Source organism: Schistocerca americana, chromosome X (genome assembly GCF_021461395.2).
Source record: "Schistocerca americana isolate TAMUIC-IGC-003095 chromosome X, iqSchAmer2.1, whole genome shotgun sequence".
Lineage (NCBI taxonomy): Eukaryota > Metazoa > Arthropoda > Insecta > Orthoptera > Acrididae > Schistocerca > Schistocerca americana.
The window spans coordinates 413066867-413094267 of NC_060130.1; the positions used below are offsets into that span (position 1 = coordinate 413066867).

Here is a 27401-nt window from a genome sequence, read left to right on the forward strand (position 1 = left end):
CGTTTACTTCCCTCTGTGACGAGAAACGTATGTTTTGGATCAGTGGTTCCTGCAAGGAGATTTTGCTGGAAAAGTAATCCAATAAAATTACATACCGTGCAACTTCGCTATTTTTGATTTTGGGTTACGTTGTCATCAATGTTTCCGTCCCTGGCGATTTTGACGTATAACATTCATACCTATAGGCCTGTACCTGGGTATTTTGCCTGAGCCGCATTATTAGAAGAGTAAGTGTCTGATCACGCCCGTTGTATTTTTTGAAATATTTCGAAGACTTTGAAAACAAATACTTCAACAAGTGCTGTTGCTATTGTCAGCTCCATGACTTTCGCTTTCATATATCCACATTGTTTTGAATCATAACTTTATTCGATTGAAACCGGAGACATACTAGTTATGAGCACAGTGACCACGAGTGTGTTTGTTTAGTGTCGGCCTTCAGTTCCAATAACCCCAGCCCATGCTGTCGTAGTCAACTAGGGTGCAGCGACAGGCGCCGCCACGCTGTGCCTCGTGAGCTTTTTGAGAATTGCTTGAGAACTAGAAGCTCGAGGAGTGCTCAGTGAGCACAGTCCCGTCTATTGTTCCAGGTGCTTAATGCCTTAACATAAATGTTTCTCCAGTAATATTCTGTGGTTTAGAGATTCAGATTGCTTGCCCAAGCCCTTTTGTGTAGCTTCTACATCTACATCTACATCTACATCTATACTCCGCGAGCCACCTTACGGTGTGTGGCGGAGGGTACTTATTGTACCACTATCTGATCCCCCCTTCCCTGTTCCATTCACGAATTGTGCGTGGGAAGAACGACTGCTTGTAAGTCTCCGTATTTGCTCTAATTTCTTGGATCTTTTCGTTGTGATCATTACGCGAGATATATGTGGGCGGTAGTAATATGTTGCCCATCTCTTCCCGGAATGTGCTCTCTCGTAATTTCGATAATAAACCTCTCCGTATTGCGTAACGCCTTTCTTGAAGTGTCCGCCACTGGAGCTTGTTCAGCATCTCCGTAACGCTCTCGCGCTGACTAAATGTCCCCATGACGAATCGCGCTGCTTTTCGCTGGATCATGTCTATCTCTTCTATTAATCCAACCTGGTAAGGGTCCCATACTGATGAGCAATACTCAAGAATCGGACGAACAAGCGTTTTGTAAGCTACTTCTTTCGTCGATGAGTCACATTTTCTTAGAATTCTTCCTATGAATCTCAACCTGGCGCCTGCTTTTCCCACTATTTGTTTTATGTGATCATTCCACTTCAGATCGCTCCGGATAGTAACTCCTAAGTATTTTACGGTCGTTACCGCTTCCAATGATTTACCACCTATGGCATAATCGTACTGGAATGGATTTCTGCCCCTATGTATGCGCATTATATTACATTTATCTACGTTTAGGGAAAGCTGCCAGCTGTCGCACCATGCATTAATCCTCTGCAGGTCCTCCTGGAGTACGTACGAGTCTTCTGATGTTGCTACTTTCTTGTAGACAACCGTGTCATCTGCAAATAGCCTCACGGAGCTACCGATGTTGTCAACTAAGTCATTTATGTATATTGTAAACAATAAAGGTCCTATCACGCTTCCCTGCGGTACTCCCGAAATTACCTCTACATCTGCAGATTTTGAACCGTTAAGAATGACATGTTGTGTTCTTTCTTCTAGGAAATCCTGAATCCAATCACAAACCTGGTCCGATATTCCGTAAGCTCGTATTTTTTTCACTAAACGTAAGTGCGGAACCGTATCAAATGCCTTCCTGAAGTCCAGGAATACGGCATCAATCTGCTCGCCAGTGTCTACGGCACTGTGAATTTCTTGGGCAAATAGGGCGAGCTGAGTTTCACATGATCTCTGTTTGCGGAATCCATGTTGGTTATGATGAAGGAGATTTGTATTATCTAAGAACGTCATAATACGAGAACACAAAACATGTTCCATTATTCTACAACAGATTGACGTAAGCGAAATAGGCCTATAATTATTCGCATCTGATTTATGACCCTTCTTGAAAATGGGAACGACCTGCGCTTTCTTCCAGTCGCTAGGTACTTTACGTTCTTCCAGCGATCTACGATAAATTGCTGATAGAAAGGGGGCAAGTTCTTTAGCATAATCACTGTAGAATCTTAAGGGTATCTCGTCTGGTCCGGATGCTTTTCCGCTACTAAGCGATAGCAGTTGTTTTTCAATTCCGATATCGTTTATTTCAATATTTTCCATTTTGGCGTCCGTGCGACGGCTGAAGTCAGGGACCGTGTTACGATTTTCCGCAGTGAAACAGTTTCGGAACACTGAATTCAGTATTTCTGCCTTTCTTCGGTCGTCCTCTGTTTCGGTGCCATCGTGGTCAACGAGTGACTGAATAGGGGATTTAGATCCGCTTACCGATTTTACATATGACCAAAACTTTTTAGGGTTCTTGTTTAGATTGTTTGCCAATGTTTTATGTTCGAATTCGTTGAATGCTTCTCTCATTGCTCTCTTTACGCTCTTTTTCGCTTCGTTCAGCTTTTCCTTATCAGCTATGATTCGACTACTCTTAAACCTATGATGAAGCTTTCTTTGTTTCCGTAGTACCTTTCGTACATGATTGTTATACCACGGTGGATCTTTCCCCTCGCTTTGGACCTTAGTCGGTACGAACTTATCTAAGGCGTACTGGACGATGTTTCTGAATTTTTTCCATTTTTGTTCCACATCCTCTTCCTCAGAAATGAACGTTTGATGGTGGTCACTCAGATATTCTGCGATTTGTGCCCTATCACTCTTGTTAAGCAAATATATTTTCCTTCCTTTCTTGGCATTTCTTATTACGCTTGTAGTCATTGATGCAACCACTGACTTATGATCACTGATACCCTCTTCTACATTCACGGAGTCGAAAAGTTCCGGTCTATTTGTTGCTATGAGGTCTAAAACGTTAGCTTCACGAGTTGGTTCTCTAACTATCTGCTCGAAGTAATTCTCGGACAAGGCAGTCAGGATAATGTCACAAGAGTCTCTGTCCCTGGCTCCAGTTCTGATTGTGTGACTATCCCATTCTATACCTGGTAGATTGAAGTCTCCCCCTATTACAATAGTATGATCACGAAACTTCTTCACGACGTCCTGCAGGTTCTCTCTGAGGCGCTCAACTACTACGGTTGCTGATGCAGGTGGTCTATAGAAGCATCCGACTATCATATCTGACCCACCTTTGATACTTAACTTAACCCAGATTATTTCACATTCGCATTCGCTAATAACTTCACTGGATATTATTGAATTCTTTACTGCTATAAATACTCCTCCACCATTGGCGTTTATCCTATCCTTGCGGTATATATTCCATTCTGTGTCTAGGATTTCGTTACTGTTCACTTCCGGTTTTAACCAACTTTCCGTTCCTAATACTATATGCGCACTATTTCCTTCAATAAGAGATACTAATTCAGGAACCTTGCCCTGGATACTCCTGCAGAGAATTTGGATTCCAAAGAGGGTATCACAATAGAAATGTTTTGACCAGTTGTGGCCTGTGTAGCTGGTGTATGAGAATTCGCTTTTTATTCAATTATTTTTGAGAAAATAGGTAGCAGAGAAAATGCACAATAATTATTAGATCAGGATTTGTCATCCTTTTTGAAACAGAACTACTACTATATTCTTTTTAAGATAGACCAGAAAAATGCCACTAACGAACATGTTGTTTGCAGGTAACAAGTTGGCATAGCATCAGCAAAATTTTATAAAAACTAATTTGTATAAGCAGACTGTAATTTTGAAACTCTGGTTATAAGGATGTGAAGAATTAGTGTTTGGAGCATTGATTAAAAAATAAAAAATCTGGAATGACATCGTATGCAACTTTTACTCTAAGTCTGCCTGCTTTAATGACCCTCCATGCAGAATTAAGTTTATTATTGAGCTCTCATTGAAATTATTTTCTCTGCATTTGGCTAATCTAATTTGTGACCTCTAGTGTCTCTTGAGGTTATTGTACGCTGCTTTATCAATTCTACCACTTTTCACATTAGCATGACAGATCAAAAACATTGATCTTAGTTTCTGCAAATGTGGCATGAATGTAGGTGTAGTTGTTAGATCATTAATTGCTAGTTTTACCCCATATACCATTGTGGTCTGTCAGTTAACATTAAGGAGCCCCAATTCGGAATCATATTTATTTACATTTGTCATTCAATTGTCAAGACATGTGTGTTGTCTTGTGGTACTTTAATTTGCGCAGAAGAAATGAGATCTAAGCATGTTAAGCAAATTAGCTTTTCAAGTCTCTTTCTTCCATCAAAATTTGAATCTCCAGTTTTTTTGCATATTTTTGTGTACGTAAAGTATACAAATCTGTCGTCGTTACTGGCAGCATAATGGTACATTTCCCCTTCTTTAAGCATCTCGTAAGTTTGATTTTTAAAATTTAAATTGTCTTTGTCTTTTAGGTAACACTGGCAGTGACTGGGAACGAATACTTTTAACAGCTGCTGAGAAACACAGAAAAAATGAAATCCCAGGGATAATTTTCCGTGTGCTCAACGAAGTTCCACGTGACTGTGGTGCTAGGATGGAAGATTTTGCAGACACTGTTTTCCCGCCAGCATCTATTGTTCTGCAGAAAACAAAAGAGAGACTTAAAACTGTGTTGCTGCTTGAGTGTCCTCGAACTCAGACTTCAAATGAGATGTCTGTCAATGGCAAAGACAATAGGAACGGTAGACAACATGTTACAGTTGAGAGATTTCATCCATTCTATAAAGGTAAGCTACAGTTAGAGTCTTGTTCGATTTTAATGATTTTAAAACGTGTGCATCACGTAAATTCATTTCGAAAACTTGCAAATGTAAACATGATGTTCGTGCTGTTTAATAAAAACTCCTGTGGCTGTTGAGCTATATTGTGGAGTCCCCATACACAACTAACAGTTCCCTAATTTTTTGTATTCACGTGACAAAGGCACGTATTGAGAAGTTTCGGAGGCTTGCAAAGATTTTCGCAGTTTACAAGTGTTTTGTAGAACGTATTTCGTAATAAATCTGTGTTTATGAAGTACAGTCTCCGTGAATACCGTAAAATGGAGCCACGTTGCTCCTATTGGGGGGAAATGAAAAGTTTCAAAGCCCTCTGGAGGGGAAATACTTAACTAAAATCAAAAGCTTTCAACTTTAAATCATAGATAGCATCAGTCTTCCTTCCAGTACTTTCTGGGTCTGCCATTTTGTGCTTAGTTTTTCAGTGGAAGCATTAAGTTGAAGTGTTATTTATTTAACTGAAATTTGCGTTTGAAAAGTTGCCCTACGGAACAGAATTTTGTTACTGAAAGGGTAAGTATACGACCGTTTGCTGTAGAATTTAATGGTGAACTGAAATCCTACTTCGCTTGTTAATGTGGAAAGTATCAGGAATGGTACATTTTCCCACAGAAAGGCTGCACCTCACTTAAAAGTCCAAAGATGTATGATTTTAAACAAACTTAAGCAAAGACACCAAAATACCCCAAGAATGAAGCCTGTTAATGGAAATGAGGAGAATGTGTTTGCATCGTATATAGAAATGAGTGATTATGGCTTCCCCTTAAATTCTGCTGACCTGTGCTACACTCCTGGAAATGGAAAAAAGAACACATTGACACCGGTGTGTCAGACCCACCATACTTGCTCCGGACACTGCGAGAGGGCTGTACAATCAATGATCACACGCACGGCACAGCGGACACACCAGGAACCGCGGTGTTGGCTGTCGAATGGCGCTAGCTGCGCAGCATTTGTGCACCACCGCCGTCAGTGTCAGCCAGTTTGCCGTGGCATACGGAGCTCCATCGCAGTCTTTAACACTGGTAGTATGCCGCGACAGCGTGGACGTGAACCGTATGTGCAGTTGACGGACTTTGAGTGAGGGCGTATAGTGGGCATGCGGGAGGCCGGGTGGACGTACCGCCGAATTGCTCAACACGTGGGGCGTGAGGTCTCCACAGTACATCGATGTTGTCGCCAGTGGTCAGCGGAAGGTGCACGTGCCCGTCGACCTGGGACCGGACCGCAGCGACGCACGGATGCACGCCAAGACCGTAGGATCCTACGCAGTGCCGTAGGGGACCACACCACCACTTCCCAGCAAATTAGGGACACTGTTGCTCCTGGGGTATCGGCGAGGACCATTCGCAACCGTCTCCATGAAGCTGGGCTACGGTCCCGCACACCGTTAGGTCGTCTTCCGCTCACTCCCCAACATCGTGCAGCCCGCCTCCAGTGGTGTCGCGACAGGTGTGAATGGAGGGACGAATGGAGACGTGTCGTCTTCAGCGATGAGAGTCGCTTCTGCCTTGGTGCCAATGATGGTCGTATGCGTGTTTGGCGCCGTGCAGGTGAGCGCCACAATCAGGACTGCATACGACCGAGGCACACAGGGCCAACACCCGGCATCATGGTGTGGGGAGCGATCTCCTACACTGGCCGTACACCACTGGTGATCGTCGAGGGGACACTGAATAGTGCACAGTACATCCAAACTGTCATCGAACCCATCGTTCTACCATTCCTAGACCGGCAAGGGAACTTGCTGTTCCAACAGGACAATGCACGTCCGCATGTATCCCGTGCCACCCAACGTGCTCTAGAAGGTGTAAGTCAACTACCCTGGCCAGCAAGATCTCCGGATCTGTCCCCCATTGAGCATCTTTGGGACTGGATGAAGCGTCGTCTCACGCGGTCTGCACGTCCAGCACGAACGCTGGTCCAACTGAGGCGCCAGGTGGAAATGGCATGGCAAGCCGTTCCACAGGACTACATCCAGCATCTCTAAGATCGTCTCCATGGGAGAATAGCAGCCTGCATTGCTGCGAAAGGTGGATATACACTGTACTAGTGCCGACATTGTGCATGCTCTGTTGCCTGTGTCTATGTGCCTGTGGTTCTGTCAGTGTGATCATGTGATGTATCTGACCCCAGGAATGTGTCAATAAAGTTTCCCCTTCCTGGGACAATGAATTCACGGTGTTCTTATTTCAATTTCCAGGAGTGTATATAGAAAAATCTTATCTGGATAGATTGGAGCGTAGTGTGAAAGCAATTTCCAACAATATACCGGGGAAAGATTGGACAAAATGTTTCCTTCAACGACACCCTCAATTGACAAAGATATGCAGCAGGGCAGCTATTGATGAAATCATATTGCATAAACGCATTGAAATATGTCCTATGTAACACCATTACACATGAGATGAGACAAATCTCTCGACAATCCTGGTAAAAGCACAGTTATCTGCTGCCGAGGTACAAAGTACCCAGAAAGAATTTGTAACTTTTCTAAATCTAGTTGCTCCATTATGATGTGTGGCAGTGCAGCAGGGGGACTTTTGCCACCCTATGTTGCCTACAAGTCTGGGCAGTTGCGGAACACATGCTTGGAGGGAGGTCCAAAGGGATGCAGGTACAATCATTGTAGTTCAGGATGGTTTGATGCAGTAACTGGTTTGAGACCATACTGCTGCCGAAGTTGGAGAAACTGGAAGGGAGAAAGGCTGTGATTCCTGACGATCTCTCTACACATTTGAACATCCAAATTTTGCAGAGGTGTGGAGAAACTGACCTCATCTCATTCAACCTTCAGACATTGCCTTCTTTCATCCCATGAAAGTTGTATGGTGGTATGTATTGTGTGAGTGGAAGCAAACACTTGAAGGAATGAAGTGTGGTGTTGTTCTTAAACACCAATTTCCTGCTCTGATGCAAAAGGCTCTTGATGTGATGCAGCCAAATGTGAGAAGTAGCCTTAGGAAGTGTGGAATATTTCCCTGTAATGTTGAACCATTGCTTGAATGCATTGGACACAGAGAGGTGCATCAAGATGATCTGAATAATTCATTTCTGTTCATTCTTCAAAGAAAGGACACTCTCAACATTCCTGGGGATAGAAGTCCCACAAAAGAAGAAAGATTCCAGTCTCACTTCGAAAAAGTCTTTCTTATGCAACAAGTACCAGTAGAAGAATGGTGGAAAATGTGGGTGTTGCAGCAGAAACCGGTTCACAAACACCTATAGACCAACCAGGAAAATGTAAAAGAAAGCAAATTTGGCATTCTAAGAGAAGTGAAGATCACTATACGCAAGACTCTTCTGACAAAGAATCCTGGGAGTCTCACGGTAAGAGATGTCTTCTGGAAGTAGAGTACGAAGGAGGAGGAAAACTTACAGAACTGTCAAGGACCACAAATTAAAGAAGTAAAGAGATAAGTCGGTGCTTTTGTGATCTTTCATTATGAGGATCATCTGTATCCAGGTGTTATTCAAAACTTTAATGAGACTGGGGCTACAATAAGTGCTGTAACTAAGTCAAAAAATATCATGCAAATGGCCATCAAAACCAGATGATCTCTTATGGAGGGAAAGTTGTTGTAGGAGGCATAGATCTACCTAACATAGTGAATAAAAGGGGCTTTTTCCAAATTACTGAACTGTGTGGTAATTAGGTTATGGTACCTAGATTATATAAAAATGTATTTTTGGTGAACATGGTGTATCCAAGAAAATCGAATATTTACTCTGTGTCTAACATTGCTCCATAGAATTTTTTCCATAAGAATTAAATTGATTTTGAAAGTGGAGCAAAGTAACCTGCCCATATGGGAAACTTTGCCCCAATTTTAGAAACTGTATAACTCACTGTAAAATGAAAATTTGAAGATCTCTTCACTCAGACATCATTCCTTCGTGCTTTAGTTAATTGCTTGAAAATTATCAAATTTGCTAAATTTACCTTAGGTATTTTCAAGCATCGGTACATAGTGTCTAAATATTGGAACAAAGTAGCCTCGGTTTACACCCAGGAAAATAATGTATTATATTAGTTCCCTCTTTTGGTAGTGTTATTGTCTGTATGTATCGTAAAATAAAGCTGCTAACTTCCTTAATAACGATAACCTAGAAAACACTTTAGAGCAGTAGTAAAGCCAAGTTCTCTGTTGTAATAGATATCTCGCTTTTAGCTATGAATTACTTACGTTCCAAAAGACTGCTGATATTATTTGCAGCATATCAAACTTAAAAGACAATCAGCAAGCTTATTATAAAGTTTCTCCTTTACTATTCTGTAAAATACTGGACCAGGCATAACACAGTGCCAATGTGTTGGCTTTTTTCAGGCAGGAGATTAGTTAGTTACTATTCGTAAGCAGCTGGACATCATCCTCACTACTGTCGAGTGATTGGAAGCTGCTGTGAATGGGAGTGTTGGGTTACCAAGAGAGGCACGAAGATACCTGATGTTGTATCCTCTCCTGTGGACACACTGTCTCCTGCAGGAAATACAAGCCCTATAATTACCCATCTACTTGACTGTGAGTGGAGTCCTGAACAGGGTAGACAGGGACCAAGTCGGACACAGGGTGTTATACCGATCCCTCTTATAAACAAGTTCAAGATGCTGTCATTCAATGAAACTGAGCCAGTAGGACTCACTTCACCTGTTTTGGGTAAACCTGCTTTGTTGTGCATCAAGAGGAGATAAACACGAAAGGATAGGAGTGTATCAATTGTCGACAGTTCAAATGCATGACCAATAATGGTACCCCGTGGGAAAATGGCAGTAAGGTATGGGAAGAAACACCAGGTACACTCAGTGTGTATGCCTGGGGGCCTCATTGGGCATGCTGAGCTTATTCCACCAGCCATTGAGGGAACACGCAATGAAGTGCAGATTGTGGCACACTTGAAACAAATGATACTTGTCTGGGCTCTGAGGTCATACTTGGATCATTCCAGCGACTGAAAGAGGGTTGAGAATACCAGCCTTGTGCATGGAGCTTCAACGAAACAATTTGCAGCACTGTCTCCAGAACTTATCCTGACTCTTTGGTTCTGAGTCGAATAGAAGGACTGAACTAGAGACTTCAAAGGTTCTGTGACAAGCTAGGCTGCGACTTCCTGAGCTTGTGCCATAGGGCTGAGACCTGTAAGGTCCCCCTAAATGGGTCAGGTGTGCATTACAAATCACAGGCTGCTACTCAGGTAGCTCACTGTGTGTGGGGTGTACACAAGGATTTCTTTTAGATTAGTGACTCTCCACCCAATCCAGATAAGGATAGCTGTAGGAAACCCAGAAGTATCACTATAAGATCGAAACAAATGCCTCCCATAGGTGAGAGTATTAAAATCCTCATCAAGTCATCTTTCATTAGCTATGTGGATGCGCTCAACGACTGTGATATGACTTTCAAAATGATGGAGCACAGCAGTCAGTCATTCTTTCCCTTCAGGTTCCATTAAACAAACCTAGATTTCGGCTACTGCCTAGCCATTATCAATGGCTCAAGAAGAGTAGTCTTGAAGAAACTGTGACAGAAACCCCAACAACAGGGGACTGACATATTAGGACATGCATTGAGGCTATGAAATAGTACATTGATAATGGCTAGGCACTAGCTGAAATCTAGATTTGCTTAATAAAACATGAAAGGAAATGACTGATTGCTGTGCTCCCTCATTTTGAAATATTAAAATCCTAATGGTAAACTGCCGAATCATTCGCAGCATAGCAAAAGCAATGAAGCTCACGTAATACTAGGTACAGAAAGCTGGTTGAAATCTGAAATCGGTAGCAGCGAGATTTTTTTTTTTTTTTGGGGAATATGTAAGTGTATATTGAAAGGATAGGGAAATGGAGTATTTGTCGCTGTAGACAAGTGACTCCCATCCACCATGATAGAAACTGACGCTGCATGTGAGATTGTTTGGGAAAGACTCAGTATCAGGGGTGGGCATAAAATAACTGGATCCTTCTATTGCCCACCAGACTCATCTCCTGATGTAAACGAAAGAGAAACCTCAGTTTGCTTGTACATAAGTTTCCTAATGACACTGTCGTCAAAGGAGACTTTAACTATCTAACAATCAATTAGGATGCATATAGATTTGTTAGTGGTGGATTTGTTAGTGGTGGACATTACATGAAATTGTGAGCCTTGTCTGAAAACGACCTAGAACAGATAATCTGAACCCCACTCATGATGGAAATACATTGAATATAATGGCAATGAACAGACCTGACCTCTTTGAGGAAGTTCACATCAATACTGATATCAGTGTCCATAATTCAGTTATAGCACCAATACAAAAACACAAAAAGCAACTGAAACAAGCAGAATGATTTTTACATTCAGCAAATGAGAAACAGAAACAACAGTCTCATGTCAATGAGGAACTTTAAACTCTTAGCTCAGTGTGGGAGCAAGTAGAGGAACTATGGCTCAAGTCTAAAAGAATAGTTGACCATGCATTAGATACATATGTACCCCAGTAGAACAGCTCGTAATACAAGAGATCCTCCTTGGTACACAGGCATTATAAGCAAATTTCTAAAGAAATGTACTATGGTACAATTGGTATTAAACAAAACATAGGCCCATAGATAGAGGGATGCTGAATGGAACACATTTGACAGTTGAGAGCGTCATGTGTGAAGCCTTCAATGACTGCTGTAGCAGAATATTGTCAAATGTTGTTTAACAAAAACCCAAAGAAATTCTGATCATATGTAAAGGCTGCTAGTGGCACCCAAGTTAGAGTCCAATCACTCATTGAGGAGCCTGGAATTGAAGTTGAGGGTAGCTAACAAAAACCAGAAATGCTTAACTTTGTTTTCGAATGTTCCTTTACGAAGGAGTATTGCCCCAGCTTAACTCTTGTACCACTGAAAAGATGAGTCAAATAGATGTCAGTGTCAATGATGTTGAGAAACAGCTGAAATCGTAAAAACTGAACAAAGCCCAGGGACTGACGGAATCCCTATCAGATTCTATACCCAGTTCACAGCTGAATTAAGGTGAATTCACACTTGACAGAATGTCACCGTCATATCAAAAGATTCTCCTCTGTAGTTCATATGGTGGCGTTGACACACCACACACCACCAAGGTTTCTTGGTAAGAATTTTTGGACGGGCCATAGCGTAGCCTACTTGGCGAGCAATTTTGAAGAACACAGTGTGAACTGGTACGAAAGTATTCCCCAGTGACTACTACTGCGAGAATGTCTTAATATGTACTGGAAGAATATACTAATTTAAAGTATTTTATTTTATACACTGAAGGAATACATTGCAAAATAAAAGATGCATATCTTGTTCAATGTGCTTTACTCAAGATTTTTCCAGTGGAACAGTGAAAAGAAAAACTAGGAGTAAAGCTGATGTGGCATGCAGAAGTTTAAAATAAGATTTTTAATAAATTAATGATGAACAGCAGGTAGCAGAAATATGTGTAAACATAGTTCAAGTACACAAAACCTCCCATCTAGACATACTGTAAGCAAACCATGAGCTGCAGTCGAAGTGATATTGGATACTTAAATCTTGGGTTTCTTTTCGTAATTTTTATTTGTCTCTTGCTTAACAGGTAAAAAAACTGTTGTTCAGACATTCTGAAATACTTATAGAACAATGACTACTACTCTTCCAGCTCCTTGTAACGAGTATGCAAATATCCGTAAGAGCTTCAATTTAACATTTTGCTAGCCCAGACCGTTTTGCTCTGTTCCTCATGATGAAGTGCAATAACAATCATTGCAAACTTATTTAAACTAAATTTCGACATTTTATAATCTACCATGAGCTACGAAACAGCAACTCTGGTGAGTGATTTATGAATCAGCTATGACGCCACGATGTTCTTTCGTGTTGTGTGAATGCTCAGAAATTCCTCTGACTGTCTACATGCTAAAACTTTATGGTTTCTTGATGGTGGCGTTCCGACAAGTGTGAATCCACCTTTAGCCCTTCTGTTAACTATGTCTCAGATCCCCTGGGCACAAAACCATGCCCAGTAGTTGGAAGAAAGCACAGCTTGCACTTCTCTGCAAGAAGGGTAGCAGAGGTGATCAATAAAACTACTGTCCAGTGTTCTTGACATCCATTTATTGTAGAATCTTAGAACATTCTGAGCTCAAACGTAATGCAGTATCTCTGACACAATGACCTCCTCCATGCCAACCAGCATGGATTTCGGAAACACAGATCATGTGAAATTTTAATTTTCTCACATGACATCCTGAAAGCCATAAATAAAAGCAATAAGGCAGATGCACTGTTTCTCAATTTGCGAAAAGCATTTGACTCGGGACCACACCAATGCTTATCGTCAGAGGTACGATCATATGGAGTATCAGACGAAATGTGTGACTGCATTGAAGATTTCCAGGTAGGGATGACATGGTATATTATCTTGGATGCAGAGTCATCAACAGCTGTAGAATTAATTTCGGACACACCCCAGGGAAGCGTGTTGGGTCATTGGCTGCTCATGTTGTAAATTAATGATGTTTGGAATAATATTAATAGCAACCTCACACCCTTCACGGATGATGATATCTGCAACAAAATACAGTCTGGACAAAGCTATACAAATGTTCAGTCAGGCCTTGATAATATTTCAAAGTGATGAAATGATTGGCAGCTTGCTGTAAGTGTTCAAAAATGTAAAATTGTTCGCTTCAAAAAAAAAAAAAAAAAAAAAAAAAAAGTATCGTATAAACCCATACAAATATTTGGGTGTGACACTTGGTAAGAACACGAAGTGGAACAGTCACATAGGCTCAGTCGTGGGTAAAGCGGGTAGCGGACTGTTTTATTGGTAGAATACTAGAGAAATGCAATCATTCTCCCAAGAATATTGCTTACAAATAACTCGTGCGACCCATCCTAGAATACTGCTAAAGTGTGCTGACCCGTATGAAGTATGACTGGCAGATAATATTGATCATATAAAGAAGTGCTGCACGAATGGTACAGTAACAGCTTCGTTTGACCCACGAGAGAGAGAGAGAGAGAGAGAGATTCACATGCTGAAAGAACTTAACTAGCAGACTCTTGAAGATAGATGGAAAGTCTACTAACAAAGTTTCAAGAATCGGCTTTAATGGCGATTCCAGCAATATGCTACAACACCCTGCATATTGCTCCCATAGGGATCGTGCGAGTAGGATTAGAGTAATTGCAACACACACAGAGGCATTTAAAGTCATTTTTCCTGCACTCTGCATGTGAATGGGACGAGGAAAAAGCTGTAATAACCGGTACAGTGGGATGTACCGTCTACCATGCACTTCGCAGAGTATAGGTGTAGATGTTACTGTAAGACGAAGGAAGTGCTGGGAGCCGGCTTATGTATTTAAGTAAATAGGCGTGCGAATTACACGGATTGTGCCACTTAAATAATATGCATTTTTGGCTCCATAAAAGTGTTTAGAATCCACCCCTGAAACGGCTTTTCGAATACAGAACGGAAATGTTTGTTATTCGCGGTTGAACAAAAAAATGCACCTGCCTGAAATCGGCCTTTTTTTCACCCACCAGTTTTTTTCTTTCGAAGGACAAGTTATTTTACTGGTGCTTGGGAGGAAACACACAAAATTCAAATGAAAGTTTGAACGTGTTCAGCGTGTGTTTGGAAGTTAGCCTCCAAGCACTTGCATTCTGGTGCGAAGACTGTGGAGATTGCGACTTTCCTGGCAGTGAGCAGCTTCAATGAAGGGTATTCAGCAATTCTGAAGACCATGACAGCGATGGACATCACCTTGGGACACTATTCGACGTAGTTTGCCAAGCATTCGGGCTACCACCGGATTCAAACGGTCGAAAACTGCTTTTCATTGGCCGTACTAGCTGCACTTGAGCTGCCTAGGATGGCCCAGGTCGAGCAGAACGTCCTCTATGAGGAAGAGGAAGGACTAGTTTATGGACCCGGAATAGCAGATTGAACAAGTTGCATAATATTGCATTTATATGTAGTCAAAACTTCAAATGCGTTTTTCTCGAAGTGATTTTTATATCGCGCGGTATGGTAACTTCGAATTTGCTGAACCGACTGGCATGATTCTTTGTTTCAGACGAAGCTAACTAAATTATCTAGGAGTTGTACCACTTTTATTCCGATCCATCAACTATATTTTTACTTGGCCGACGAAGTAGGCAAATTGATGAAAAAACTTAATTTTTTTCAAATGGCCGCCATTATGTTTCCTATTGTCCAAATAACTTACGCGAGGTACAAGTCCTAAAGAATCTTGTATACTTCGCTAAAGTCAACTCAGTTTTGATTTCAGACGAGCTGGCTGACCTGTGATATACCGCGCGTGGATGTCTACGTCGAAATTTTGTTTCGTTCCGACGGCACTTTCGCCTTTGCTCGTCGACATTTCTGGTCGAAAAAATTCTAGTTTGTAGAGGAAATATCAATAAACATTTTGACCAAATTTGACGTTGACATCTATAACACATTCAAAGAAAAAAATTCTCAAAGAACATGCCTTTTTTCGGGCCAAAGATAGTAAACCTCCCCTTAACTGATATTGCATCCCTTTTACACTAGCGCGTCAAAGAAAAACGCTGCAGCTTCAGTATATCTCATGAAAACGATGTGAAATGTAAGAGCACAACAGACACACAGCCGCTTGGGGCAGCTGTCGATCTTGTTGCAGGAAGTCTTATAAACTTACATTTTTAAGACCAACAAGTCGTGGCTACTCATGTGTATCATCTTAAAATACCAAAGTATCTGTATTTGACATAGTAATTTGCGTATGTTGCAGATAAGTAAAATAAGCATGCAGACAGCGACAGCACTTTTACTATCCCTAATTCCTTATTCTATTTGCACCACCCGTGGCCTGATTTGCATTTTGTGTGTCCACTGGTCATTCATCCTATCTTTCAGTTTTGTAATGGTTCAAATGGCTCTGAGCACTATGGGACTCAACTGCTGTGGTCATAAGTCCCCTAGAACTTAGAACTACTTAAACCTAACTAACGTAAGGACAGTACACAACACCCAGCCATCACGAGGCAGAGTAAATCCCTGACCCCGCCGGGAATCGAACCCGGGAACCCGGGCGTGGGAAGCGAGAACGCTACCGCACGACCACGAGATGCGGGCGGTTTTGTAATGACAAGTTTCAAAAATGGCTCCGAGCACTGTGGGACTTAACATCTGAGGTCATGAGTCACTTAGAACTACTTAAACCTAACTAACCTAAGGACATCACACACATCCATGCCCGAGACAGGATTCGGACCTGCGACCGTAGCAGTCGCGCGGTTCCAGACTGAAGCGCCTACAACCGCTCGGTCACACTGGCCAGCACAAGTTTCCCTATAGGCATATAATGACCTATATGGATATCATTACCTAAACTGATTCTCTCTCAGACTTGCCCATGATATTGAAATCCTCTGAGTCACCACCATAACCATTTTATCTGTCAGTGAATAGTTGCATATATCTCTGTATATTCTTTCTCATTCATTGGGCTTATATACAGTTACCTTAATATGATTACAGTAACTGTCTTCTGTATAATTCTACTTGAAATGATGTTACTATGGAAATTTGTCAATTATTTTGAAATCAGTGACCAGAAAGGCTAGTGGTTTAAATATTGTGTGCCTATTCTGGATTGAAATTTGTTGTAACGTACTGAAGAGGTAATTAAACTTTGACTGTCAGTAGTGCTCAATTTTTTCATAACATAGGATAAACATGGTCCCATGGATGTGTCAAATATGTGAGATTCATGGGTGTCAGTCAACAATGGCTGTGTTCTAAGTTAGTGAACTCTCAGTTCCTAATCAAGGGATTGGACTATAGGCTTAGCTTATAGTAATTACTATATAGTTGAGCCCTCATGAAATGGAAAATGACCATAACCAAATGAGTGCAGCGAACTTTACTCCAAACTGGGGACTACACCGATGAACACTAAATAAATGGAAAATGGATTGACTTCACTACAGAGTGATGTGATAATCTGTGAACAGTATTCTGAAATGCTTAGAAATGACACAAATCCTTCTTACAAGGGAACCTCCCCATCGCACCCCCCCTCAGATTTAGTTATAAGTTGGCACAGTGGATAGGCCTTTAATAACTGAACACAGATCAATCGAGAAAACAGGAAGAAGTTGTGTGGAACTATGAAAAAAATTAGTAAAATATACAAACTAAGTAGTCCATACGCAAGATAGGCAACATCAAGGAGAACGCAAGCTCAGCAGCGCCGTGGTCCCGTGGTTAGCGTGAGTAGCTGCAGAACGAGAGGTCCTTGGTTCAAGTCTTCCCTCGACTGAAAATTTTACTTGCTTTATTTTCGCAAAGTTATGATCTGTCCATTCGTTCATTGACGTTTCTGTTCACTGCAATGAGTTTAGTGTCTGTGTTTTGCGACCGCACCGCAAAACCGTGTGATTAGTAGACGAAAGGACGTGCCTCTCCAATGGGAACCGAAAACATTTGATCGCAAGGTCATAGGTCAACCGATTCCTCCACGGGAAAACACGTCTGATAAATGTTACACGACACTGGTGACGGCATGTGCGTCACATGACAGGAATATGTTGTCGACCCACCTAACTTGTACACTTAGCGAATGGGTAAAAAGATTCTTCTACCTTGCCCAATTTAGGTTTTCTTGTAGATGTGATAATCACTCCCAAAGTAGTGATGAAAACTTAAGAGTTTATCACATAAACTGAAAATAAAATTTTCACTCAAAGGGAGACTTGAACCTAGGACCTCTCATTCCGTAGCTGCTCTCGCTAACCACGGGACCACCAAGCAGCTTGCCTTCCAGTGTCCCTGATGTTGCCTATCTTCGCGTGGACTACTCAGTTTGTATATTTTACTAATTTTTTTCATAGTTCCACACAACTTCTTCCTGTTTTCTCGATTGATCTGTGTTCAGTTTTTCAAGGTCTATCCACTGTGCCAACTTATAACTAAATCTGAGGGGGGTGCGATGAGGAGGTTCCCTTGTTAGTAGCTAGACACTATTACTAATGACAGCACTTGTGAACATGTTAGGTCAGTGCACTTAGTAAATTGTAAACAGTGTTGACACATGTTATTCAGCAGTAAACAGTCATACAATTGAGGCACAAATGAGTGCAGGGAAATTTGAAATACCTACTGAACACAGGAGGGCTACATAAAATCACGTGCTTCAAAACAATGTTCATTACATTGAGTGTGCAGATGCCAAAACTACCTTCATGCACAGCAAACTTTACAAACAAACATGTGAATATAAATACAGATTTCCACACTTAATGTAATGATATACTCTGATAGTACAGTCTCAAGGTGCCGCAGTCTTGCTACTCTCAAATTCTGACACTTGCCAGTAGATATTTCTCCTCCTTACATGAGGCATAATGACCAACATTCAAATTCAGTTTTTGAATGAGAAATCTACTGCTTAATATTTTCAAATTTGGAGAATTTAAATAGCATTACTCCTGCTTTGTGTGGTTGAACTGAAGTGCTAATCATTTGCATATTCAAGCATTTACCTCGTCTTATGACAGATTGATATTTGTTGTGTGCTGCCTTCATAATGTTGCAGTTTTAATATTTAGCAGTGTATTTTATTGAACATATATATATCTTTGTAGTTGTTTATCTGCAATTTGTACTTTGGCAATCATCATTGCTGCAACAGTCTCCTTGTCACTGACTAGTTTCCGCGTGGGCATCCTCAAAGATGATCAGGTTTATTTGTTGACTTTAGATTTAAAATATTTCCACCACAAATGATTTCCAAAACTATCTGTTTATGAGTTTCTAGACAAAGTATTTAGTGTTTCTTCACAGTATTGTCATGCCCAATACTTACGAAACTGTAACTGTATCATTTGTCACACTTCAAGAACAGAAATAATTTTCAAGACGTATTACATTAAGTGCATTTCACCCAGCAGCAAAATTGACGAATTTGTTGTTTCGTCGAAGATGATCTTGCCCTTAGAAAAGATGGTGTATATAAGATCCCATGCCTGTTTGGGGAATTTCTACTGGGCAGACACACCCCACCATACAAGGACATTGTGTTGAACGCTATCAGTATACACACATGGGACAATCTCTCAAATCTGCAGTAGCGGAGCATTGCTTGAAGACGGGACATCACATGTGTGAGAAGACTTAAGTTTTGTCCACAACATCATTCTGGGATTGTGTTCTTATGGAGGCCTTAAGTATTCACATAGTGGAAAACCTTAACAGTGTTGTGGGAGTTCAACTTAGCACAGCCTGCCATTAAATTCGAACAAGTGAAACAAGATCCTCAAATGTATGACCCAAGACAGTGCATTGCAGAGACTTATATCTCTATGCATAATTTGGTATAACAGGGGGTCATGTGCCATCAACAGAAGCTGACGGGTATGGAGTTATAGAGAGGGGCATGTTCCTATATAAAGAAAATTCTATAATACATACCAGTGGGGCAGAAACCATTTTACAATAGTATCTACAGTATCTGACAGTAGCCTGTGAAGGATAGATGAGAGAACAATCATGATACCCACCATAGTCTTCTTTGCTGTATTTTGTTTGTGGTCATATTTTGGGTACATTATGAATAAACCTGTATGCTCATAACACACACTCTTATTGTTATAACAAATATGAATAACAAACTTGCATAGCACAATATTTCCACTGCAGACAAATTGACAGTCTCCTCCTCCTCCTCCTCCTCCTCCTCCTCCTCATCATCATCATCAAAAAGTGGTCATCTACAGTACTTTCAAACTATTACTGACCACAGTCAATGGTTAATATTGCAGTCAATGGCTCTGAGCACTATGGGACTTAACATCTGAGGTCATCAGTCCCCTAGAACTTAGAACTACTTAAACCTAACTAACCTAAGGACTTCACACACATCCATGCCCAAGGCAGGATTCGAACCTGCAACCGTAGCGATCGCGCGGTTCCAGACTGTAGCACCTAGCACCGCTCGGCCACTCCGGCCTGCGACAGTCAATGGCTAAAATGTTGTAATGGCATACATTGTTTTACTCTGAGGCCCAGTTGCTACATGGTAACTCCATGACATCATGGTCTTATGTCTCCTGAAATTTTATCTCCTGGTACATGACCCGTTTTTGAACTCACCAATTCAACTGGGCCTGTGTGTTGTCCATTTGTTCCAGATAAGAATTTACCAGTGTCATACTCGTGTGCTTGGTGGCCTTTGTCTCACCTTTCACCGTGAAGACCCCATTTGTGAGTCATTCGGTATTCATGCAGATCAAGTGTCCATAGAAGGCCAGTTGTCTTTTCCTTACACATATGTTTATGCCCTCCTGGTTTTGATGCAGCTGGTCATGCCAGATTCTGTAGGTGCCTTCCTCTTCTCTTTCTTTTTCTCTCCTTGAACTCCAATTGGGAGAAGCTCTCTTTTTTATGTTCCTATGTTGAGAAGCTTCTGCAAACAGACCGTAAGGATGTTGGTGGGTGCAGTTTTTTTTTTAGATGGAAGTTCCAATCACATCTGTGGAGAAGTAGGGTACCGTGTTGTCTGCTTCTTGAGTTCTTTGTACTGGTCTCTTGAGATGATTCTGTGGAAGTTCTTACCTGTCTGTTGCACAAGGGCCCTGACATAATTTCTCTTTGCCATGCAGATTGTGTTGGCTATAGTTTTTCTTTGCCTGATCATGGTATCATGAGTGGATTCATTCTTATGCTGGTTCCACCTAATCCAGGCTGTTTATAAGTGCATCAGACTTGGGTCATTTGTGGAAATGCTGAAGTAGTTGATCAATGGCATCTTAAAAGTCATCTGTGAGGGACATTTCTGTAGGTACAAATAAATAGCTTCAGTTCAGATTTTGGTTTTAAGTTTACTGGTAGTTACTAGTTATACAAGGTGACACCATGCGGGAAAATCTTAACTGCAACCTGCACCAGTAAAACTCAATCTGAGTGCAGACAGCTGCAAGATATGTGACAAACTACCACTGTTAGTTCCATGAAATATGTTCCAAGTAAAACATAAAATTTGTAACTGTCGATTATTCATGATCTTTTCTTATGTGCACTACTGAAAGCAAATTTAGACACATAATCAGAGAAATGGAGAGAGTAATCACAGTATTTTGAAGTGATATGTTTGCTCTAAAAGAAAAAGAAAATTGATCTGAAGGATAAGTGTACATGTTTGAAAAAGGAACACACATTTCTATATTGCTAGAAGATCATAATCAAAACTTTTATGTAAATTAAATGGACAAGTTGATGCACTCTACAAAATGGTTCTCTTTTAAAAGGAAATAAACACCAAGAAACTGGTAAAGAAATCTCACTTTGTGCAATAATATTGATGCCCTTCAATACACATGTGATGAAGGTTTTGAAAATGCTTATGGTGAAGGCAGAACAAAAAACTTTTTAGCAGTGGTAAAATGATTACAGAAGAAGATGGTAACATTATTTAGTTATGGTCATGCATGCCACATGTCAATATTACTGACAAGCTATGTTAGCAACAGTATTCATGTTTCTGCCATTAAAAAACCTGTAACAAATGTCAAGTGTTACTGTGAATGCGACTAAGAATTCTCTAATATCACAAGAAATTATTGTGCTGTACTCATAGGAGGTGCTAATGATGTCAGCAGAAATGAATGACAGACTAGACTATTTGAGTATAAAAAGATAAATATAACTAATTTGAAACTGAAAAAAACCTGTATGCAAAAATCTGTAAATGTTATGTGACTATAAATGATAAATTATGAAATAAATTTTTTAACAAGTCATGGTATACCTTCAAAAACGTGACAGAAGGATGTTAGCTTCTGAAAAGGAATGCTCTTGAGGAGTTCTCTCTCCATAAAAAATGCACAAATAAATATGTTATTGTTTTGAGTGCTCCTTCAACAGCTGTAACTAATGAAGTTGACCCAATTCCCAATGGATTTTGTCCAAAGGTAACTAAATAATGCAGGAATGCAACTTAGAGTGCAAACCCGTAACTAGTGCCAGAAATGTTGACTGGTGTGAAGATTTTTGCTTGATTAGTTCATAAAAATAATTTCATAATCGATCTAAACATCAGCTATCAGTAGGGTGGTATAAGAAATATATGAACTGCAAGTACTTCTGGAGAACATAAATTCTTTGAAAGTTATATACTTAAATGAATGCTGGTTTAAATTAACAATATCAACTTGATAAATTTGCTGGATGCTGCAATTTAGCATGTACTTTGTAGAACAATTGGTGTCAACAATCATGCATTCTAGTAGATTAGTCACTAGGTGTTTAAGTTAGTAGACAATTGTCTAAGTGGGGTACTTATTACTTGGAAGCTGCATAGACCTTTTCAACTATGACATATTAAGTATCAACATATATCGTACTCCTGGCATTTCAGTCACGTTTGCATTTCTGAACAAATTTTATACTTTTCTGAGGCACAAAAGTTGTATAAAAAGGCCATTATTTCTGCCAGCTTCGTAGGTACATGAGCTGATGACAGATTTGCCATTTCTTTGAAGAGCTTGGTATCTACAAATGGGTTAGCAGCTACTAAATTTTAATGAATACATTAGAGAAACGGAATGAGGTGCAACTTGTCTAGATAATGTAAGCAGTATCTATTATGTTGCTACAAATACATTCATTTTAGACTTGGAGGTGATTAGTTGTGTGTTCCATAGATCATTTGCATGACAAATCAGTGATATGGAATGAGTCAGTTTACATTCACATCACGTTATTTTGTAAATATTACAATCCCAGCTAATTTCTGATGATTAATTTGTCTGTCTCACGCAGTCTGCTAATGCAGATATTGTGGTGCTGTCTATTTACTGTGTGCATAGACTGCATTATATGCGCTTTTAACATACTGATTTCCTCACCCAGTTTTTCCTGGGTACTTATCAGCTTGATCAAATTGTAATGGCATATATATGTTGGCTTTCTAATAACTTTGTGAACTACTGGAGGGAGGGGGCAATATGGCAGTAGCTGATATTTGGTAACACTATACATCATTTCTCTATGTTTAAGAGTTCTGGGGATTAACACAGAGACCTTAAATATAAGTTTGCCCAGAAGAATAAAGCCCATATCTGCTGAGCCTACACAAGTGTCAATAAAACAACTACCTTTCCCTAATAGAATTTGCAGACCACCAAGTTCATTGCTTACCAGTTCCCGTCAGATCACCAAAGTTAAGCACTGTCGGGCGTGGCCGGCACTTGGATGGGTGACCATCCAGGGTGCCGTGTGCTGTTGCCATTTTTCGGGGTGCACTCAGCCTCATGATGCCAATTGAGGAGCTACTCAACCGTATAGTAGCGGCTCCAGTCAATGAAAACCATCATAATGTTCGGGAGAGCTGTGTGCTGATCACATGCTGCTCCTATCCGCATCCTCAGCTGAGGATGACACAGTGGCCGGATGGTCCTGATGAGCCACTTGTGGCCTGAAGGTGGAGTGAAAGGTCATTGCTTACTTTCCTGATTATTGACCTTGCATGCTTCTGGTACTCACACAGTGTCACTGTAATGAACTCTATATGCCCCACTATTTTGGGTCTCTCTCATTGCTCCTTGCAGCCACAAGATCGCTGCTGTCCTCAAGTGCTTCAGACATTTTAAAATACCTTATGCCCATGTCCTTAAATATCTAACATTGTCCATCAATGACCATTAAAATTCACAGCTACTTTCATATTCAAAATTAAAGTCTTCTGCAGTCAGATATTCACCCTGGTAATACATTTTTAATGAACTGTAGTAGCTTGCTTCTTTCTTGTTATTGACTTGACTTGCAATTTAATAGATGCTGTAACTTAACCTGATATAAGCCACCAAATAGGATTTAACTTTTATTTTTATTTTATTGATAAACTGCTAACAGGTACATGTAATTTTTCAGTGACATCTTGTATTGGTCCTTTTTTTAGCACATATTAAAGACATTTGCTGATAATATACATGTAGTTATCCAATTATAGGAGTGTGGTAATCAGCATACAATTTTTTATGCTGCTCAGTTGGCAAGGGCAATGCAGTTTACTCCTATGATTATGCCACATTCATATTTACATATACAGACTGTACATACTGTACAAACCACCATGCAGTGCATGATGGAGTGTACTTTGTACCACTACTACACATTCACTTTCCTGTGTTCCACTCTCAAATTTCTCAAAATGTCTGTTGTTGGCAGTAGAATCATTGTGCATTCAGTGGCAAAAAGCTTGTTCTCTACATTTTCTCAATAGTATTTCATGATAGGAATGGCATCATGCCTCCAGGAATTCCAACTGAATTTGGAGTCATTTCCATAATACTTGCATATTGATCAAACTAACCAGTAACAAATCTAGCAGCACACCTCTGCATTACTTTGATGTTTTCCTTTAATATGACATGATGTGGATCCTAAATTACTCAAGACTGGGTCACACTAGCAAACTGTGTGTTGTCTCCATTATAGATGAGCTGTACTTTCCTATAATTCTCCCAATATACCAAAATTTACCATTCGCCTTCCCTACTACCGTCCTTATATCCTTGTCATTTCATGTCACCAAGATATTTAATCAACATGACTGCCATTCATCACACCACTAATTTTGTACTAACTACATTTTTCTATATGTTTGGCAAGCTGCTGCTCTGTTCCTTATCATCTCTGGTCAGTCGCCCTTGACCCAGGGTGCTGGGTGACTTTTCCAAACTACACATTTTCCTAAACCTCACTAGTTCTTTTAATTCACCTTTTCCCTTCCCCTTCAACCCTACTGCCAGGAGGAGGAGGAGGCCCTGAAAGCTTGCATATGTATATCTTTTATATGTGCATTCTCTTGGCACTGCTTGGTGAGTAGATTTTTTTTATCTATCCAATTTCATCAAATAATATTTACTATATTTATTCATTATTCAAATAAATTTTGCCCAACTGTGTTTGCAAGCATGGCTTCAACTTTGAGAGCAAACAAACAATGGAATTAATCCAGTAGTCACATAAACCAACTCTGAGCATCACTGTGTGGGAAGCCATCATCTACAGGGATCATATACTTGTGGTGTTTGTTGAGAGAACATTGAACAGAACAGAATACATTCAGTTGCAATTCCAACAATTTCAGAGTGGTTAATGTTCTGGATATCACTTCTGTAACCAAATGGTTAGTGCTGCTGCCTCTGGTGCCCAGTTACCCGGATTCCATTCCTGGTACCTTCTCAGTCAGGTTAGGTAGGTCTATAATCGTGTCTGCTCAACCGCATTATGCCAAATGAGCTGCTTCAACAAAGAAGCAGTGGCATCATCAGAATTCATCTACTGGAAATAATGACTGGAGGAATTGGTGACATGCTGATCATATGTCCCACAATCAGATCACTCCTTTTACTGGCTTGTAGACAGCAGTTGACCTGTCAGAACAGGACTGGGCTTAATCACTGTGTGATTTTTATGCTTACATTTTGTAATCTACTAGAGGCATGCTTTTGCATGCTTTTCTTGTATTAACTTCACCTGTCTCCTGTTGATGTGTTGGACAAATTGGTTTGAAGTGTGATCCAATATACAGTACTTTCTACACCCTCTGACATACTGTGCCATCATGCAAAAGTATCATGAAACAATCTCCCATGTCCATCAACTTTATCTCTATGTGCAATCACAGAACTGCATTTTAAGGTGGGACTATGTCTTGAATGACAATTTCAGTATTGCACAATCTGAGTATCTAATTAGGGCACCAAATATGATTGATTGGTAATGAAGCTGGTGTAGCATGTTACTGAAATATTGTGGGATAGTTGCTTCAAAATGTTAAGTTTTCAGTAATAATTACAGTTTAGCAGTATCAAGTGCTCCAGAGCTTACATTAATATGTGAGATGTCTACAGGGTGAACCTGAATACACTTTGAATTTAAGAAGTTATTCAGGGATATTTTCCAAGTAATTAAATGGCAACCCATGGTCTCCAGTGGACCAATACAGAGTAATTGCATTTTTTATTTCTTACTCCATTTATGTTTATATTACAGTGAAAATACATGCTTAACAATGCAAACTGAGTGGTGTGTACCATGTGCCATGTGCCTTGTGCCTTGTTTTGAAAATTTGTTCGATTTACTCATGCCACTTGCTGTAGATAACAGTAATGCCCATTCATTTCCACATTTCAGCAACATCCTCTTCAGTAACAGAGTTAATCTGAGTGTGAATCATCAACAAAGCTCAAGTTACCCCTCTGAAATGTCTAAATATGGTAAAGTTACGTGTACAGCTGCACCGCACCACCCTATTTCACTGTCAACTTTAGTGAAGTAAATTGCTTGTCATTTTTCTTTCTTCCAGTGTTTTCCTTCTTGATGGTAACCAATAACACCCACATATGAGCACAATGTGACTTGTCCATGTGAAAAACTTCCCGAGTACTTTTGATATGGCATGAGGTTACCTGTAGTTGCTGGGAAGAGGCGACTTAGTTTTGCAGCCTGGCAATCCTAATTGTTTTCAGTGTAAAAACAGATTTCTTGATATGTTATCACATTCAGAATCTTAGTTTAAGAAAGCTGAATAGGGTGCCATGATGTAAAAGTTCTACTCCAATGTACCATGTAGTACTTTGACTTTTTGTATTGTCTCATGTGCGTGGCAATGTAGCAGCAATTGTCAGGTCAGCACTGGCAGCATACCATAGAAATGATGTAACCATCTTCCCACTTGAAGGCTTTACTATTGGAGCACAGAGCAATAAACCTTTAGTGGACTGGTTTCTATAAAATTAAGGAGACAGTAATGGCTGGGGAGGGAGGGGCAGGGGGCAAAACAATTCACACGCAAGTTCAGTCTCTTATTACTGCAGTAGTGTTGTGCCAGTTGCGACACGTGTTTAAAATGGAGTGTTTTGAAGTTTCTGCAGTGATAGGTAAAGAGTAGACAGCCAAGGTAGCTGACTTATTAAATGGCATCAATGCACAGTTTGTTGGGCATTGAGTGATACACATCCACTGATAAATTTGAGGCATGGCTCATGACTCCATAGGTTAATCAAGATGTCCTCCTATTGACAGGATAAGTGAGGGCTCCATCTTATCAGGAAACACACACAACCATACAGGGTGTATGGAGTGCCAGATTACCCTCTTAACTCTTAAGTGTATTCCTTCAGTCTGTATAATCAAAATATTGGCATAAACCAGCTCTACTAGGTTGGCAGTCACTGTAAGTCACATAGAAACCACATTAACAGCGTTAGTCATATGACTGTATTGGTGTTGAGGGTAATCATATACTCTTCTGATACTGGTGTGAATATACCTACTTTGAAGATGTTCATCACATTTAGTGTCCATACATTTTTTGATTTACTAAATATAAATCATTATTCAGCAATTAGAGTATTCATGGATGGAAACCAACATGAATATACAATTCAAATTGGCATATAAATAGTTACAAGGTAGTTGCCTGCCTGCCCGCCTCCTCCTCCTCCTCCTCCTCCTCCCCCTCCCCTCCCCTCCCCCCTCCCACCCTTTCACTACTAGGTAGAAAATCTCTTTGAAACAGGCTTTGTATGAAAGAGGGAAAGAAAAATTA

General features: G+C 40.4%; 1 protein-coding gene across 2 annotated transcripts in view; it reads left to right on the forward strand.

The window, feature by feature from the left end:
* LOC124556838 (constitutive coactivator of peroxisome proliferator-activated receptor gamma-like) overlaps positions 1-27401 on the forward strand; it is a 721776-nt gene that overhangs the window by 385334 nt on the left and 309041 nt on the right. For both annotated transcript variants that reach the window (XM_047130855.1, XM_047130854.1), the window contains one exon: positions 4440-4754. In XM_047130855.1, coding sequence (XP_046986811.1) covers positions 4440-4754 — 315 coding nt within the window. The remainder of the gene's footprint in view (positions 1-4439; positions 4755-27401) is intronic.